Genomic DNA, 18764 nt, shown 5'->3' with positions numbered 1-18764 from the left:
GGGATTGCCTCCGCGCATGCGCACTACAGATTTCCCTGTAGTGCTTTGCGGTTGCTCTCGTCATAGGGGCCCGGTTCGCATGTGTACAGATCCCTCCATGTGTCCTGCCGCCGGCCATTCCTTCCTGAAGAGCCGGCGGAATTGCAGTAAGGTGACCGCCGTTACCTTTCTGCCCTGGACGGTCCAGCGGCGTTCCAAATGAGATGACCGCTGTCACCCCGAAGCCAGCATCTCTGGAGAACCCACGGCCCTTTGTCATGGATGGCCTGGCGGTGTTCACCTAAGGCGACTGCTGTCACCTAGCTGCCCGGCCTGCCGGCCTGTGATTATCTCAGGAGAGGCAGACTGATTCTTTCTTCACTGCCTCTTCCCACACACCCTCAAGGTCCGCTGACCCCAGCGGTGGCGCATCGGGGAATAAACCCACCCCATCAGAGGCAGGGAACCCCCACTGCCTGGATCAGACTTGTCAGCCCCCGGCATCCCACGATGTTCTACAGGTATGTTTCCACGTTGACTGTAGGTCGTTCCTCCATCAGGAACAGGAAACCAACTGATACGGGAGAGAGGTACCGCCTTTTTATCTGTAGGTTTCCTGTCCCTGTGGGACGGATCCCCTCTCTCCATGGTGCGGTCATGGGGGAAAGAGAAACAAAAGTTATGGCTCTGGTAGAAGATGAGGAAAAAATGGAGATGGAAAAATGGAAATTGGCTTCAGCGTGAATGGGTAAGGCTGTATTTGCAGAAAATTGGGCACGTGCCGTTACAGCTGTGGTCACACTGTACTCAAGAATCCGGAGCGATATAATATATTTTAGGTCGGGGGGTGGGAGGTCAAGATGATAAATGTTATTTTGTCCATGTGGACATTTTTCTGGTCACCATATTCCACTTACCTTACTGTTTCCTATACAGAACAGCAGTGTAAATGCCAGCAGTGCATCATGGGAACTAAAAAGAGAAGCTGCAGAAGAAGTGGGCACACACCTCTCTGTGTCCTCCATACATGTTAGGAGAATGGGGTCCCTAGAACCCCATTACAGGAGGCCATCTTTGCTAGCAGCTTTCTGTATTGAAGTTTATGACATTTAGGCTGCAGTCAGACAGTTATATGTTCTCATGAGAGACAATTAGGCAGATTATGCTAATGACCCTTGGCTCAAACTCTGTCAGAGTGTGATCTTACTGTGAATAGAACATTGGATAGCACTCGACCATTTCATACGCTCGTGTGAATGAGTCCTAAAATGAACAATGGGGAGAGCTATATCCACTCATGGTCTTCCCCTCTCCTAAGCACCAATGGTGGGTAAAAAGTGTCTACCTATTATTCTCATGGTTGCACAATACATTTTCTGGACTACTATCAGGAGCTTATGGCATATAATAATATTAATATACTGGAAATGTCTAAGATGGTAAAGCCCCTATAAGTTTTGAGGTCTTTGAGATTGATCAGAACAATATGGATCTCGGACCAGAAAAGGTTGTGCACCCCTGCTTAAAAGGAGAAAGATGTTTTCACGTTAGTTCTACAAGTAAGCTGATATAAGTGTGAGCATGTATGAGGAATGCTGCTATTTCTGGTCATTATATGGCTTGTATCCTACATTTTTCACCAACTTTCTCTTCTTCAGACTTCAACTCTAATTTGCAATTGACTGAGCTAGCTTGTGGAGACTAGCTGCTATGAAGTCTTCCCATCACTAAGCACACAAAAAAAAGTGATGCCTGCTCTTTTTCCCTTTTGTAGAACACAAACAGCAGAGCCACAGAGGAAATTGAACAGCAGTACTGACTAGTGCGGCTGTGAATCCAGCTTGGGGATAAACTAGCAACAATCTGCATAATCTGTTTCTCTGCCCCTCACTCTCCCTCTTACACACAGACTTGAATATGTTGAGTACCCCTACACCTTACTGTGCTAGCAGTCTATCTTGCCTTGAACAAGATGTACAGTATATTAGCCATTGTTTTTTCCAGAGATAATTAGGAGGTTTCAAGGATGTAAGGAGGGACGAAGTGGGTCACTATTGGAAAGAGAAACAGAATAGATAATTCTCTGATCATACATTACAACATTTTTTGTAGTCACTTGTACAATTGATTTTTTCCCTTTCGTTATTTTGCACACCAAAGTTATATAACAAACTACTCACTGTTTCTGAAACCAAGACATAACGCCATGCTCCAGAACCACCCAAAGCAGCTTCCACCCAAAGAATCGTGAACTCTGAAAGGTAAAGGTTGTTTATTCTGTAATCCAAGTGGTACAAAAGCCAGGACCATTATCATGATATACAAAAAACGACTAACTGGCTAATTTAAGCCATGGGAAGAAGCCCATAGCCCAGCAGTGACCAGCGTTAGCCTGCAGTCCCACGTAGCACATGGTGCGTGAAGCATGTATTCAAGATTCAGCTAAAAAGCCATTTCATATAACAGCATGGGTCATTTTGACTGTTCCTTCCGTGTAACACTATAAAAGAAAATGCAATGTAACTGACACCACCCTGTCCCGCTTATATAATAATATAGATACAGTTATATGAAAAAGCTTGGGCACCCCTAATAATCTTAAGCTTAATGTTTTCTAAAAATGTTTTTTTTGCAACAGCTATTTCAGTTTCATACATCTAATAACTGTGGGACACAGTAATGTTTCTGCCTTGAAATGAGGCTTATTGTACTAACAGAAAATGTGCAATCTGCATTCAAACAAAATGTGACAGGTGCATAAGTATGGGCACCTTTATTTTCTTGTTTGAAATACTCCTACCTACTTTTTAGTGACTTACTAAAGCACTTTTTTGGTTTTCTAACCTCATTGAGCTTTGAACTTCATAGCCAGGTGTATGCAATCATGAGAAAAGCTACTTAAAGTGGCCACTTGCAAGTTTTTCTCCTGTTTGAATCTGCTCTGAAGAGTGGCATCATGTGCTCCTCAAAACAACTGTCTAATGACCTGAAAACAAAGATTACTCAACATAGTTGTTCAGGGGAAGGATACAAAAAGCTGTCTCAGAGACTTAACCTGTCAATTTCCACTGTGAGGAACATAGTAATGAAATGGAAGGACACAGGTACAGTTCTTGTTAAGGCCAGAAGTGGCAGGCCAAGAAAAACATCAGAATGGCAGAGAAGAAGAATGGTGAGATCAGTCAAGGACAATCCTCAGAGCACCTCCAGAGAGCTGCAGCATCAACTTGCTGCAGATGGTGTCACTGTGCATCGGTCAACTATACAACCCACTTTGCACAAGGAGAAGCTGTATGGGAGAGTGATGCGAAATAAGCCGTTTCTGCAAGCACGCCACAAACAGTCGGCTGAGGTATGCAAAAGCACATTTGGAGAAGCCAATTTCTTTTTGGAAGAAGGTCCTGTGGACTGATGAAACCAAGATTGAGTTGTTTGGTCATACAAAAAGGTGTTATGCATGGCGGCCAAAAAACACAGCATTCCAAGAAAAACACTTGCTACCCACAGTAAAATTTGGTGGAGGTTCCATCATGCATTGGGGCTGTGTGGCCAATGTCGGCACCGGGAATCTTGTTAAAGTTGAGGGACGCATGGATTCCTCTCAGTATCAGCAGATTCTTGACAATAATGTTCATGAATCAGTGACAAAGTTGAAGTTACGCAGGGGATGGATCTTTCAGCAAGACAATGATCCAAAACACCGCTCCAAATCTACTCAAGCATTCATGCAGAGGAACAATTACACTGTTCTGGAATGGCCATCCCAGTCCTGAATATCATTGAACATCTGTGGGATCATTTGAAGAGGGCTTGTCCATGCTCGGCGACCATCAAACTTAACTGAACTGGAATTGTTTTGTAAAGAGGAATGGTCAAAAATACCTTCATCCAGGATCCAGGAACTCATTAAAAGCTACAGGAAGCGACTAGAGACTGTTATTATTGCAAAAGGAGGCTCTACTAAATATTAATGACACTTTTTCTGGTGGGGTGCCCATACTTATGCACCTGTCAAATTTTGTTTGAATGTAGATTGCACATTTTCTGTTAGTACAATAAACCTCATTTCAAGGTAGAAACATTACTGTGTCCAACAGTTCTTAGATATATGAAACTGAAATAACTGTTGCAAAAAAAAACAATTTTTTAAAAAACATTAAGCTTAAGATTAATAGGGGTGCACAAACTTTTTCATATAACTGTATCATCCTCCCACCATATTATCCACATACATACTTATCAAGGTGTGTGTATTTTGGGGAACAAAAAGCATTTTCTGCAGTTCATTTTATTAAAAAAAAAAAAAAGTGTTGTAGTTCTTGCTTTTACAAGCTCTTGTTTCAAATTGTGCCAAAATAATATAAAGCTTCTTAGTGAACACAATACTATGTATAAAGATACAGCTGGAAGAGCACTCTGCAATGTGCAGACAGATTCCATTTGAATATCTGAGATGCAATACCATTTATTGACACATCTGTGTATTCTACAGCTGATTATTCTATGCTACGTACTGCTGTATATACATATTTCTCACTATGCACCAAGGTTTAGCATGTGCTGTAATATATCCAATTGCCTCCATAGCACAATCACATTCTCCAGCTCTGCGCAGAGCTCAACACTCAACAGGCTTGGTTTCCAAAAATGCTGATATCATTTCCCCAAGATTTTATACAGATGGTTAATAGATCTATAGAAGACACACCTTGCATAATGGGCCTTCAAATCTCTGAAGATTTTTAATTAAAAACTGTAAGTAAAAAAAAAATAAATAGATTAAATGTGTGCATAGCATTTGCTCACAGTGTTAGGTAGGTCATTATGACAAAAGTTTTTACCTTTCCAGTTTTGCTTTGCAGTACTTGCTTGATTTCTATACGTTGGGCAAGATCTATTGGTCTTTGGTCTAAAAAAAGAAAAAATTATATACGAGTAAAGAGTTCAATCGATAACAAAAAGAAAAAGAAACACAAATCAATTCCAGTAAGGAACTGCATCTGAGATATAGACCAAGGAAGATTTCGGGTCTGTTCAGAACTAATTTTACACTACATTTACTCTATACATAAGCTATTTATCTCAACATACAGTACCAGTCAAACGTTTAGACATATCTTCATGCAATGGTTTTCCTTGTTCTTATTGGAAAAAAATAAATAGATTTAGATTCAGACTGAAGGCAGCAAAGGGACAAGGGGTACACAAAAAACTGTAACACCCCAGACTGCGTGTCAAACCTTAGATTCCTCATTCCTTGACTCTGATGACAGCTTTACACCCCTTTGGCATCATCTCAAACAACATTATCAGTGGGAAAGCCATTCCAGGTGACTAAAAATCTTGAAGGCGTTTCCAAAGATACAGAGCTTTTGTTGGTTGCTTTGCCTTCGCTCTGCCAAACAGTCAATTGGGTTGAGGCTGGGCGATTGTGAAGGACATGACATCTGATGCAGAACTCCATCCCTTTCCTTCTTGGTCACATAGCCCCCCTACATATCCTGGAATTGTGCTTTGGGCCATTGCTCAGTTGTAACACAAATAATAATCCCACTAAGTGAAAACCAAATGGGATGGCAAGTCATTGCAGAATGCTGTGGTAGACATACTAGGCAAGTGCGCCTTGAATTTGAAATAAATCACCAATAGCGTCACCAGCAAAGCACCCCCACACCATCACACCTGCCACTCCATACTTCACAGTGGGCAACATGAATGTAGAAACCATCCACTCACCTTTTCTGCATCTTAAACATGGCGATTGGCACTAAAAACCTCACGTCGACTCAAACAGCACAGATTTCCAATTATCTAATGTCCAGTCAGTCCTTGTGTTGCTTGGCCAAAACAAGTCACCACTCCTTGTTTGCGGTCCTATGTAGTGGCTTCGTTGCAGATGTTCAACCATAAAGAGCTGCTTGTTGCAGTCTCCTCTGGAGAGTTTAGATGTTTGTTACTTGATGTATGTGAATTATCCCCAAGAGAGATTATCTGCTGCTCTAACAATTTGCAGGTTCTGAAGTTGGTAACGCAAAACATATCCTCTGCAGCTGAGGTAACTCTTGGTCTTTCTTTTGTGGAGCACACCTCATGAAAGCCAGTTTTATTATTGATTATGACTGATTATTTTCATGACTGTTGTTCGAGAATCCTTCAAGGTTCTAGCAATTTTCTAGACTGACTGACCTTTATGACAAAGTAATGGACTGTTAATGCTCTTTATTTAGCTGAGTGGTTCTTCTGAAGGCTGGGGATATTAAAAAAAAAAAGAACTCTTGAGGCATACAGGCTCATTGGAAGACATTTCAGGTGATTACCTGATGTTTGAGAAAATGACAAGGGGGTTTAAAGCCGTGATCAAAGTAAGAGAGTGGTACACGGCAGGGTTATAAAGCCATTTGACTTCTGGAGCACAATTTTGGATTAAATAGATTGCAGACACCACATCACATTTGCAGAGTCCCAGAGGTGGCAAAACAGCAGAAACTTTCAGAAGTGACCCAATTTTTGGAAACTACAACCGTCAAGGAATTCATCTAATCAAGTAGTGGACATTATGAAATCAAAAGTGATTCGTGGAAATTTCTAACAGTGTACAAGTTTTAAAATTTTGTTTTTTCTACTAATATTTAGCCCCAAATTTTTCATTTTACAGGGCGTAACAGGACAAACTGGACCTTGGAATTTGTTACATTTTCTCTTAATCTCACAAATTCCCAAAATGTGGCCAAAAAGTATTGTTTGGGCGCACTGCAAAACTTACAAGAGACAGAGTGCCATTTTTTAGTGCACTTTTGCTGGAATGGTTTCTGGGTGCCATGTCACATTAGTAGAACCCCCTGAGGTGCTATTGCAGCACAACCCCCCTCCCCCCAAAGAGACCCCAGTTACAAACTACAGTGTAGAGAGAATATGCCAACACCACCGGTGTTTCATAGAATTTTAGGCAGCTGGCCAGTGAAAAAAAAAAATTAAATTACCTTTTTACCACTAATGTTTTCAACACAGATTTTTCGATTTCATGAGGTGTAATAGATGAATATGGAAGCTAAAGTTAGAAAGTTACTTGCAAATACCCTATACGTGGTAGTAGAATGCAGTTTGGGGACAAAGGCAGCGCAGATTTGCCTGGAATTATGGGCACCATTTGTAAAGCCCCTTTGTGAAAGAACGGAAACATCCCCCAATGTGACCCCATAGTAAACATAACATCGCTCGTGGAATTCACTTACAGTTCTCATGACTATTTTGACACCACAGCTATTTCCTAAAATAAGCACAAGTTTGTGTTGCAGAGTGAGAGTTACAAATATGCAAGCTTAGTGCCCAAACCTTGTGCCCAACCAGTAATTCTAGAGACATAAACCCCAAAAATGTAATTATTAAGTGGGCACGTCATGCTTCAGCAATGCCATACATGTAGAGGAGAACTGTCGTCTAGGCACACTGTGGGGCCCATGTAATTACGTTAAAAAGAGGGCGATCCCCCTTCGTTTTAAATAACCTTTTTACTGCCACAATTGCAGTTTAGAGGGGATTAACCAACTAGGTATGGTGATGGCACAGGCTTTGGCGGTTACAGCAGAAGCTCGGCTTTTTGCCAGTGATTATAATCAACATGACAGAACTTTCACATTGTTAATTGTCGCACAAGGATTAAAAGGTGTTCTCGCAGAAAAACAGCCCCTTTTCATAAAGTCAATAGCGATAAACCATTTTCCCTCAAAAGGATGTCAAACCCCGTAAAACATGGGTAGGTTGGATCCACCATAGCGTGAACTGTGTTTTTGCAGTTACTCTCCTCTTTGGGGTTTTTCTCAAACCAATGTATGCCATATGGAGACCGTTTATTTTAGTGCGACAACAACTTTAATACTCCTTCAAAAGAATTACAATATAGGTGCTTACAAGAATGAAATGATTACATACATCTCCGAATGTTGCACACAGTTCTCTCTTCAGGATATGTGCCTCAATGACAATCATAAAAGACCAAATTAATTATAAAAGCGTAAACCTCATCAAGAAGTAGCACTCCAACATATGGACTTCTGCCAGTTCTACAAGACTTACCATTTATATTCTTGATGTTTACATCTGCGCCACTTTTTAGAAGTCTGGCGACACACTGCTTCATCCCTCTATATGCAGCACAGTGCAGAGGCGTGTTACCCATCTGGTCGGTGCAGTTAATGTTAGGTGGCTTAGCTCTGGTTAGCTAGAGAAAGAAGCAACCACATTTCAGACGCATACACATTCATCTATAGTCAACCAAGCTCAGGTCCCTAGTAGACCTTGGTCATGGGTCAGTCCATCTACAAAACTGTATCAAGACTACTGATGGAGTCGTAACCTTCAAATAGGCAGTTGGAGTCCAAAATACATACAATACTGTATTTAACACTATTGGGGCCAACAAATAAATTAAATTAATGCCACCAAAAATTAAGTCAAGTAGTATCAAAAGTTTCATATATTGAACACTGACTCAAAGGTTTGAAGGCAAAGTAATATTGCTTTTAACTCCTTATCTATTTAGTCCCATAATCTAAGCTATTTTCTAATATTCTTGCTTTAAAAATTCCCTATTATTCTCTACCTACACTAACTGCCATTGTATTTTTTTTCTATTTCCGGTCAGATGAAGATTTGTTTCAGTATCAGTGCATGAAGCGTCATCAGGGGGCAGAGACTGCAGTGATTGCCGCAGCCTCCTCCCTTAAACAAAAAGTCAGTGATACTGGCACAGCCCCTGAAACATCTTCCCTGGCCACAGTGCTGTCCCTACTGCGTCCCCTCTATGCACACCACTGCCATTTTTTGTTTTATGGTTGAAAAATGCCGCTTGCTGATGACATGATCCTTTAATGTTGCATTTTGGAAGAATGAAGGAACAGAATCATCTCTCTGGTGCCCTAGAAATTATTGGTCTCCGAATTTGCTGGTAACTCGGTAGGAAGTTGTCCCAAGGAAGCACAGAGCCTGTGGAGTGGTGCAAAGGGAACTACTAATATGGACAGTGTGCACAGCACAGCGTTGTCCCTACTCCAAATCTACGCTGTCTCCCCTGTGCACAGCATCTGTTCTTGTTCCCTTATGAACAGTAATAAGCCGGCAGCAGAGCGGTGTCACTATGCCCAACGTGGAGGAGACTAGGGGGGAGACAGCGTAGAGACTGAACTGTACCCGGGAGGGGGGGGGGGGGGGGAGACAGTGCAGAGACTGAACTGTGCCCGGGGGGGGAAGGTGGGGGGGTGTGTGGCAGCGCAAAGACTGAACTGTGCCCGGGGGGAGAGAGCGCAGAGACCGAACTGTGCCCGGGAGGGGGGAGGGGGGGGGACAGTGCAGAGACTGAACTGTGCCCGGGATGGGGGGGGAGACAGTGCAGGGACTGTACTGTGCCCGGGAGGGGGTGGGGGGGTGTGGCAGCGCAAAGACTGAACTGTGCCCGGGGGGAGAGAGCGCAGAGACTGAACTGCGCCCGGGGAGAGAGAGAGCGCAGAGACTGAACTGTGCCCGGGGGGAGAGAGCAGAGGCAGCAAAGATTCAAAAATGATGCTTTATCTCACGGAGGGGACAGGGGCTGCGGAAGTCACTGCAGCCTCCGCCTCTGATGACGCTTCGCTCAAGTATCCCACAATGCACAGGTGATACGCAAATGAATCATCACCAGACTGGAAATAGAAATTAAAACATGCACGCACTAGCTGTCATGACCGTTACGAGAAAGTCAAATTTTTAAAGCAAATATTTTAGAAAATAGGGAGTAGGCAGCAAAATTAATTTGTCTTCAGACCACCCTTTTAAGTTAAAGGCTTGGTCTGTGCAGAGACTCAATTCATTTTTTTCACATGTTCAGATGGAAGCCTCCAATGGAGATGCTGAACCATGGTTAAATCCTAATGTATCTCCATAAAAGTAACTAAGTGCACAAATCAAATATATTGGCAGCTTGTGATCACAAACTTATTGGGCGTTTTTAAAAGTTTACTTCCAAGATAGCCCATGGCAACAAAAGACTTCAAAATAACCAGTCATTACATGTAATTTTATTCATGTTGCATTAGTTGATACTAGTCAATAATTAGTACAGCAAAACCTGATCAATAGTAAAAAAAAAAAAAAAAGAAAAGAAGAAAAGAAAGTATAAGCCACAGAGGTAGTAAGAACCGTTATGTGGTCTGACTACACAACTTACTAGTGCAGATAATTTTGCAAGGTTTCCTTCTCTAGCAGCTCCTAGAAGTATTTCTTCCAGTTTTCTTTCCTGTGTTCGTTGTACAGCTGATGAGATACACAATGAGATACAAAGGCTCATGAGACATAATAAAACTAAGGAAGTATTTTTAATAGGCATAACACTGCTGTCTCCCAAGGACACATTCACACTAACTGATATGGTGCATTTTTTTTTTTATGGTGTACAACGTGGTGCTCAGTATTTAGTGGTTTGGTTGTTCGTTTTTTATAGATATGGAGAAAAGCAATAAAAACAAATAGGGCAAGTTGCAGTTAAAACAAAGACTGCAGTGAGACATGAAAAAATCCAAGCAAATAAAATAAAGCTGCAGTAAAAAAAAAAAAAAAAAAAAAAAAAAACACAAAAAAATATATATTTATCTCTATTCACTAACATGACTATATGTTGCAATATATTTCACTGTTTAAAAAATGCAGCGAGAAAAAGAAAATGCAAATATACACTTGGTGTGAACAATTAATAAAGCTTGCTTACAGATAAGTGACACTTGTTAAAATATTGAAAGACGAGAAGACTATCTAGGTAGTTGCTGCGTTTGTGCCAATTACATACCGTAAGTATTTGGCCTGCAGCCTCAAGAAAATCTGCTAATTAGGCCTCATTCAGACGGTCTGATTGATGGCAAATATGTCACACTGATGACAATGTTTCATTAGTGATTTCCTCCCATGCAGAAAAAAAAAGTTAAAGTTTGCAAAGCTTGTCCTTCCCATTGCAAAGTTAGAAATGGACAGAACATGTGTGCTGTCTATAGTTTTCATGGACCCAAAAAACAACAATTGATTTTGATCAGTATCTTGAATCAAAACCGGAAAAGTGTCAGGAATTTCATTGTTGAACATATATGAACAGCACCAAGGTCTGCAATGGGCGCGTGTTCTACCCATGAAAAACAGACTTCATCATATTTCAGAGTGCCTTGAAAATTATGTGCCACCTTGTGGAGAATGAAGATAATACATTAAAACAATGACCACAGAATTGATCAAATATATACAAAAGAGCCCTACATACGCTACTTGGGTACCAATTTAATCCATTATCCTTTCAACATTTGTACGTTTTTCTACACACGGGTGCTTGCTTTGAAACGGCTCCATTGCCACAGCGGTGTCGGAAGGGGCCTCAGATGCTCATTACTGTTGTGGGATAAGTTTCTAATGTTTGTGATATTTTCTGTGGATATGCAATCTATGCCTGGGAAGGAAATACCTCTTCAAGACTAATCGTGGCAGGTCAGACTTGTTTTCTAACTTCCCATAATAGCATACTCTTTCGGTTAACTACATACATGTCCAAATTTAGGTTCTTGTTAGAGTCAAGCTGTCATCAGGATTTGCCCTGATAACATTAAAGAGGGATGCATCAGTCTCTTAGTGGCATTACTAATCATCCCATGATTATAGCGAAGTGTTGCAGTGTTTGTGTAAAAACACAGTATAAACCTGGCATGCGTCTTATTTTGAACTATCCCGAAATGCAGCCATTAATCTAGGAACAGTCTTTCCTAGCGTTCCAATGTTATGCGTACCGTAGGAGGAAAAGGAGATATTTTCTTCAGACGACAGAGGGAGACCCTAAAAAGGCTACCCACCAACAAGAAACCAGAGGGAGATCTCAGTTATTTAAATAGGGGGTAGGGTCCAAAGGAGAAGGTTAGGAGGGCGATTCCAGGGGAGAAAAGTCTGCATGCTAAATTAAATTTTTTTAATTTTAGATAGGCTTCCATCGTCTAAAATTCAACAAAAAGGATTGCTAACCAACCCCTACTCTAGTGCCAGCGGCAAGCAGAAGATTTGCAGAAAATTATAGAGCAATTCAAATGGAAACATCAAGCCTCATTCAGAGGTTATGGATAGAACTCACACCCATTATAGTGTAAGGGGCTCAAAGGGTTTGTGTCATGGACAAAACTATATTTTAATCAATAGACCTTGGAATAATAATAAGTTCCACAATTGGATGTGTTTAAATAAAATGTTCCTGTGCCGAGATAATCTTATAAATGTGCTCCTGCTGTGTACTATGTAATGTCTGTGCAGGAACATGGTCTGATCAGCTCCTGGGCAGGGGAGGAAGCAAAAGAAAATTCAGATATTACAGCATGGGGTCACAACTGATTCTTTTTGTGAGTAAAACATGTCACTGCCTGCTTTTAAACAATATCTTACCTCAAAGAATTGGCTGTGATCCCAATGCTGTAATGTCTGTATAGTTAGTTTGCTTCCTTCCCTGACCAGTAGCTGTGGTTTATCTCACCTGTTCTTTCATGGTCGGACACCGCTATTACACTGGGTAACATTTATAAGATCTGAGCACAGGAACATTTTTTCTTTAAACATCCAATTGTGGGGCTTGTTTTTATTTCAGGTTCAGAGGATTAAAATACATTTTTGTTTGTGGCACAACCTCTAACACCTTGACGACCAGAGTTTTTTTCATTTTTCCTCACTTTCTTACCAAAGCCATAATTTTTTTAATTTTTCGGTCAATATGGCCATGTGAGGGCTTGTTTTTTGCGGGACAAATTGTCCTTTTGAATGACACCATTGGTTTTAACATATCGTGTACTGGAAAATGGGAAGAAATAAATAGCCAAGTGCGGTGAAATGTTCACTAAATGGTAAAACTGACCTGCCATTATGATTCTCCAGGTCATTATGAGCAGAGGTGTCAAACTACATTCCTCGAGGGCCTCAGACCATGCGTGTTTTCAAGATTTCCTTTGCATTGCACAAGGTGCTGGAATCATTCTGTGCAGGTGATAAAATTATCACCTGTGCAATACAAGGAAATCCTGAAAACATGACCTGTTTGCGGCCCTCGAGGAATGCAGTTTGACACCCCTGATTAGGAGTTATTTTTTTTGCGCCGAATTTACATTTTTATTGATACTATTTTGGTGTAGATACGATCTTTTGATCGTCCGTTATTGCAATGTAGCTGCGACCAAAAAAATGTAATTGATGTTTTTTATTTTTTTCTCATTACGTCGTTTAGCGTTCGGGTTAATTTTTTTTTATATTGATAGGTAGGGTGATTCCGTACGCAGTGATACCAAATGTGTTTGATTTTTTTTTTATTTTGAATAGGGCGAAAGAGGGGTGATTTGAACTTATGTTTTTTTAATATTTCTATTGCCTGGGTATAGCAGAAATGCTCACTTGCTGTGGGCGCTGATCACAGGGCTGAAGAATTCTGGCTGCCATGCCGACCCATCGGTGACCGGAGATCATTTGATGGGGTCACCGATGGGCGGGATTAGTGATGTGATTCCGGTAAGTCAGATGCTCTGCACCACCTCTGTGTGAACAGTGCCATAGACAGACCTTTTTTTGTGCATTAATATACCAAGCAACCACCCCTTCCATGGATTGGCAGGTCATGAGTGGTTGTCTCATCGGCTTTTTTTGCACCTGCTTTAACCCCTTCATGACCTTGGGATTTTTCGTTTTTCCGTGTTCGTTTTTCACTCCCCTCCTTCCCAGAGCCATAACTTTTTTATTTTTCCGTCAATTTGGCTATGTGAGGGCTTATTTTTTGCGGGACGAGTTGTACTTTTGAACGACATCATTGGTTTTAGCATGTCGTGTACTAGAAAACGGGAAAAAAATTCCACGTGCGGTGAAATTGCAAAAAAAGTGCAATCCCACACTTGTTTTTTGTTTGGCTTTTTTGCTAGGTTCACTAAATGCTAAAACTGACCTGCCATTATGATTCTCCAGGTCAGTACGAGTTCATAGACACCTAACATGACTAGGTTATTTTTTATCTAAGTGGTGAAAAAAAATTCCAAACTTTGCTAAAAAAAAAAAAAAAAAAAAATTGCGCCATTTTTTATTGATGTATTTTGATTGGGGCGAAAGGGGGGTGATTTAAACTTTTATATATATATTTTTTTTTTTTACTTTTGCCATGCTTCAATAGCCTCCATGGGAGGCTAGAAGCAGGCACAGCACGATCGCCTCTGCTACATAGCAGCGATCTGCTGATCGCTGCTATGTAGCAGAAATGGAGGTGTGCTGTGAGCGCCGACCACAGGGTGGCGCTCACAGCCACCGGTCATCAGTAACCATAGAGGTCTCTAGGACCTCTATGGTTACCATCCTGACGCATCGCCGACCCCCGATCATGTGACGGGGGTCGGCGATGACGTCATTTCCGGCCGCCCGGCCGGAAGCGGTAGTTAAATGCCGCTGTCTGCGTTTGACAGCGGCATTTAACTAGTTAATAGGTGCGGGCAGATCACGATTCTGCCTGCACCTATTACGGGCACATGTCAGCTGTTCAAAACAGCTGACATGTCCCGGCTTTGATGCGGGCTCACCGCGGAGTCCTGCATCAAAGCAGGGGATCTGACCTCGGACGTACTATCCCGTCCGAGGTCAGATAGGGGTTAAGTGGGTCCACTGCATCCTGTTAGTGCATTTGTCTGGAGGCCTGGGCAGGTAAACATCTCTGCTCTGCTTAAAAATTCTACAAAACATTGAGAAAAGTATAAGTCCTTTTTTGCTGCTTAGGAATACGGTAAGCATGGAGTTAAATGTTGCTGTCAGAAATTGACAACGGCAATTAACCAGCTGCGGGTGGGTGGATCGCGATTCCACCAGCGGCTGTTGCAGGCACATGTCAGCTGTATATATATCAGCTGACAAGTGCCCGGAAAAGTGAGCGTCTGAGCCCGCACCAAACAGTGGGAGTCCAACATCGGCGCACTATTACGCCCGATATCAGAAAGGGGTTGAGGTTTTTTTTGCTTTTTTTCTTCTTTGGGGTGGACTGAGTGGTCTGCACCATAAACACTGAAATCTTCAATTTTGATCCTAGTCATGGACCAAAAGCGCAAATACAAGTTTATGGGTTTAAAGAGAAGAAAAATAATGGGCAGCACTCAGGTGCCATCCCTTGACACACACTCTGAAGCTCACCATTAGCATGAAACAAAAACTGAACAATACCTTCCAACATGGTTTTAATCTCTTTGTCTTGGGCCACATCGGCAGCGTTTTGACCCTCTCCATTTATCACAGTGGTGTCTGCATTGGACTCTAGCAACAACATCACTAGTTCCTGAAATTAATCAAGACATACACACATTGATACATTACATCTCATTTTGCCAAAATGAACACTTTAGTAAATAAGGGGTGCAACGATTCATGGTACTCACTGTAAAAATCTCTTTGAAGGAGCCTTCATTGAGGGACAGGTAACCATGGGTGTTTGCTGCTGTCACTAGTAGGATGACACTAGGCAAAAAAAGTTACCTTAGTTCCTCCTCAGCAGTATACACCCACCGACTGGCACAAAGCACAATTAATTAGTGAAAAAGCAGTAGGAAAAACAACAATTAACTATATACAGGCCCAATATAGTCACTGAGGTCCAACATAGGCCTAAAGCAAGGGTGGGTGCTGGGTCCCCAATGAAATCTCCAAGAAAGATTTTAAAGCGAGTACCAAAAATTCTTATCTTTATCGCTTCATTGGGGGACATAGGTAACCATGGGACATCCTGAAGCAATCATAAGGGAGCAAACAGACTACAGTGCTCAAATCAGGTCGGGAGACTGGCAACTGCTGCATGGAACACCTTTCTACCTAGGCCAGCATCAGCCGAGGCGTAGGTATGTACTCTGTAGAATCTTGCAAATGTATGAAGGGGTAACCAGGTAGTGGCCTTGCAAATCTGGGTTGCAGAAGCCTAGCGCAAATAGTCTGGGAGGCCCCCACAGCACAGGTGGAGTGAGCCCTCACTCCTGGAGGTGGTGTTCTATCCTTAAGTCGATAAGCCTCCAGTATAGCCGAGCTGATCCAGACTTGGAGACAGGTAGTCCCCGACGACAACCCTCAGGAATGAGAAATAAGACATACGAATGACTGAAAGATGCTGTCTTTGAAAGATAGAGACGTAAGGCTCCGAATAAGTCTAGCTTATGAAGAGACTTTTCCTGGGGATGGACCGGGGACGGAGATAAGGACAATATCCTATGGAACGGGAAAACCACCGTAGGAAGGAAAAAGTAACTGGTCATAGTTGTACCTTGTCCTGGTGGAGGACGAGGCAAGAACGGCAAGAGAAAACTGTTAACTTTGAAACCCCACTGATGGAAGTGACCAAAAAGGTTACTTTGGAGGAGAGAAGGGAAGACGCGATGTCCGGAATGGGTTTAAAAGGGTGCCTGAAGAATGTTCAAAACTTGATTAAGGTCCGACAGATCCACAGTGGGATGGTAGGGGGGCAATGAGCAATACCCTGAATGAAGGTCTTGGGCCTAGGGCGAGAGGCCAAATTCCATTGAAATAGAAATGAAAGTGCAGAGACCTGACCCTTGAGAGTACTAATGGACAAACCGGACTTTAAATCCGATTGTCAGAAAGCCAGGAAGAAGGAAGGGATAAAGACATGGGAGCTGTGTGAATTCAGGTGGAAGAGGGAACCCTGACAGAAAGTAGGTATGGTCAGTCTGGGCGTCTCCAGGGTACAACCATGAGAAGGTTGACTAACTCTGCATACCAGGCTCACTAGGATAACTGGACGTCTTTCCACCTTGATTTTCTTGACGAGTCTGGGAAAGGTACGGAAAATAAAACAGACCAAAGTACTGCCGTGTGCCGGCGCCCAGAAAGGTCAGACAGGCCCAGCGCCTGTCCACTGCAGTACTTTGCTCTGCCCTCAACATGACAGATAAGAACACCTGCGCAGGAGCGTGATGCCGAGCAGACTGTGTGGACTTTGCAGGGACTCGTCATCCACAGGAACCAAGAAGGAGGACGGCATCGCGAAAAGATGGGAGGCACCGGACCAAGAAGAGCAACACCCCTCGGACCGGACGCAAGTATAATAAAAGTTATTTTTCTTCTCTTACAGGTCAGGTTGGAGGCTTATATACAGCATTATAGAATGCTGTATATAAGTCCTGAAAGGCGGTGGCCATAACTCGTATCGGCCAAAACTGGTGACAGGTTCCCTTTAATATTGAGAGTCTGTTGGACCTCAGATGAGACTATCCTTGACTTTATATGTTTAGTCAGTATCCGGATTTGATTCTAACTCAGAAGCAAGACCGGACTCAGGATCGCCACAGGAGAGGAGGAATGGGATACCGAGGGCATCCTGGAAGATGTGGAAGGAGAAGAGGAAGACAAGGAGCTGGAATGTGTGCTGTTCTTGGATCTTATCCTGGATCAGTCAATGCTGATGTTGGCGGGTGGGTGCCCACGATTCGTCCTGAGAAACGATCTGGGCACTGGTAGTAGCTGAAAGGTTAGGTAAACGTTCAAGGACCTGTACCAGGGACTGGGATACCTCAATGAGGTCAGTTATTGAGAAATAGCAACAGTCCACCTGGGGTGAAAAGGAATGCTCTCATTTAGTGATGAGCAAGTATACTCGTTGCTCGAGATTTCCCGAGCATGCTCGGGGGGGGTCTCCGAGAATTTGGAAGTGCTCTGAGATTTAGTTTTTGTTGACGCAGCTGCATGATTTACAGCTGCTAGCCAGCATAAGTACATGTGGGAGTTGCCTGGTTGTCAGGGAATCCCCACATGTAATAAAGCTGGCTAACAGATGTAAATCATTCAGCTGCGGCGATGAAGACAATCTCGAGTAACGAGTATACTCACTCATCACTACTCATCCCTGGCAGCGCCTTCTGTGATGCTTGCATGGTGGAAGGACTGCAATTCAGACAAAGCCGAGTCAGGATGTGTGGGTGGCTTCTTTTTACACAGGTGTAATGAGTGATCGTATATGAGGGTCTGTGCATATGTTGAAATCTGGGGCTGAGAGGGGCCTGCTGCGGAGGGCTAAGTCTAGGGAAAAAAGAAACAAAAACAGCATGGACGGAGCCTACCCGGCCCTGGAAGTGGAATCCCCGTTTGAGAAGGTATGTGTTCCTGTTGGTGGAGAAGGCAGGTCTGGCAGGAGTGACACTGAAGCTGCAATAGAGTGGGAGCAAAAAGGAAAGAAGGGGAGGGGATTAGAACAGGTGCACTGAATAGTCCACGCTGTGAGGAAAAGAACAAGAGCTCCCACAAGACGGAAAGGGCACGCAAACCCTTGATCACAGATTAGCTGGTGTGCACGAGGGGGGGCATGTACAGGGGAAATGGAGACTTAAGAGGTCGAGGAGTAAATTTTTGATCAGGACATTGGTGCGTATAAAAATGCGTTTTGGTAAGGAGATAGAAGCTGGAGCTTCCTATATTCCTGCAGATTATCTCCCACCACGAGGAATAACTGTAGAAAAAAAGGGAGAAGGACAGTACCTGCCTGGACAAAGTCCCGAATGCATCTTCTCGATCGAGAGAACGGCATCAGGAGCCCCCAGGTGAGGAGGGGGTTACTGGAAGAAAAAAAAAAAAAAAGTACTTCTTCCTGCACCGTCGTGGTCCCGGAGGGCGCAGAAGACTGTCAACCCTGAGGAGCGAAAGGTTACATGGAGTGACCACAGTCTACATCCCAGCCCACTAAGAAAAGGGCTGGGGTGGGGGAATAGGCAAGGAACAGTCACCACACACCG

At 42.9% G+C, this 18764-nt stretch overlaps 1 protein-coding gene across 1 annotated transcript in view; it reads right to left on the bottom strand.

Moving 5' to 3' along the window:
* The window catches only part of LOC138643403 (oxysterol-binding protein-related protein 1-like), a 161525-nt gene that overhangs the window by 86759 nt on the left and 56002 nt on the right, over positions 1 to 18764 (bottom strand). The window contains exons 5-10 of the mRNA XM_069732318.1: positions 15199 to 15310; positions 10178 to 10263; positions 8053 to 8197; positions 4821 to 4888; positions 4688 to 4732; positions 2160 to 2233 (exon numbers count right to left, since the gene is read on the bottom strand). Of these exons, the coding sequence (XP_069588419.1) occupies positions 2160 to 2233; positions 4688 to 4732; positions 4821 to 4888; positions 8053 to 8197; positions 10178 to 10263; positions 15199 to 15310 (530 nt within the window). The remainder of the gene's footprint in view (positions 1 to 2159; positions 2234 to 4687; positions 4733 to 4820; positions 4889 to 8052; positions 8198 to 10177; positions 10264 to 15198; positions 15311 to 18764) is intronic.

The sequence above is a fragment of the Ranitomeya imitator genome, chromosome 6 (genome assembly GCF_032444005.1).
Source record: "Ranitomeya imitator isolate aRanImi1 chromosome 6, aRanImi1.pri, whole genome shotgun sequence".
NCBI classification, from domain to species: Eukaryota; Metazoa; Chordata; class Amphibia; order Anura; family Dendrobatidae; genus Ranitomeya; species Ranitomeya imitator.
Note: the sequence above shows the minus strand (reverse complement) of the source record. Positions and strands in the feature narration are given on the sequence as shown.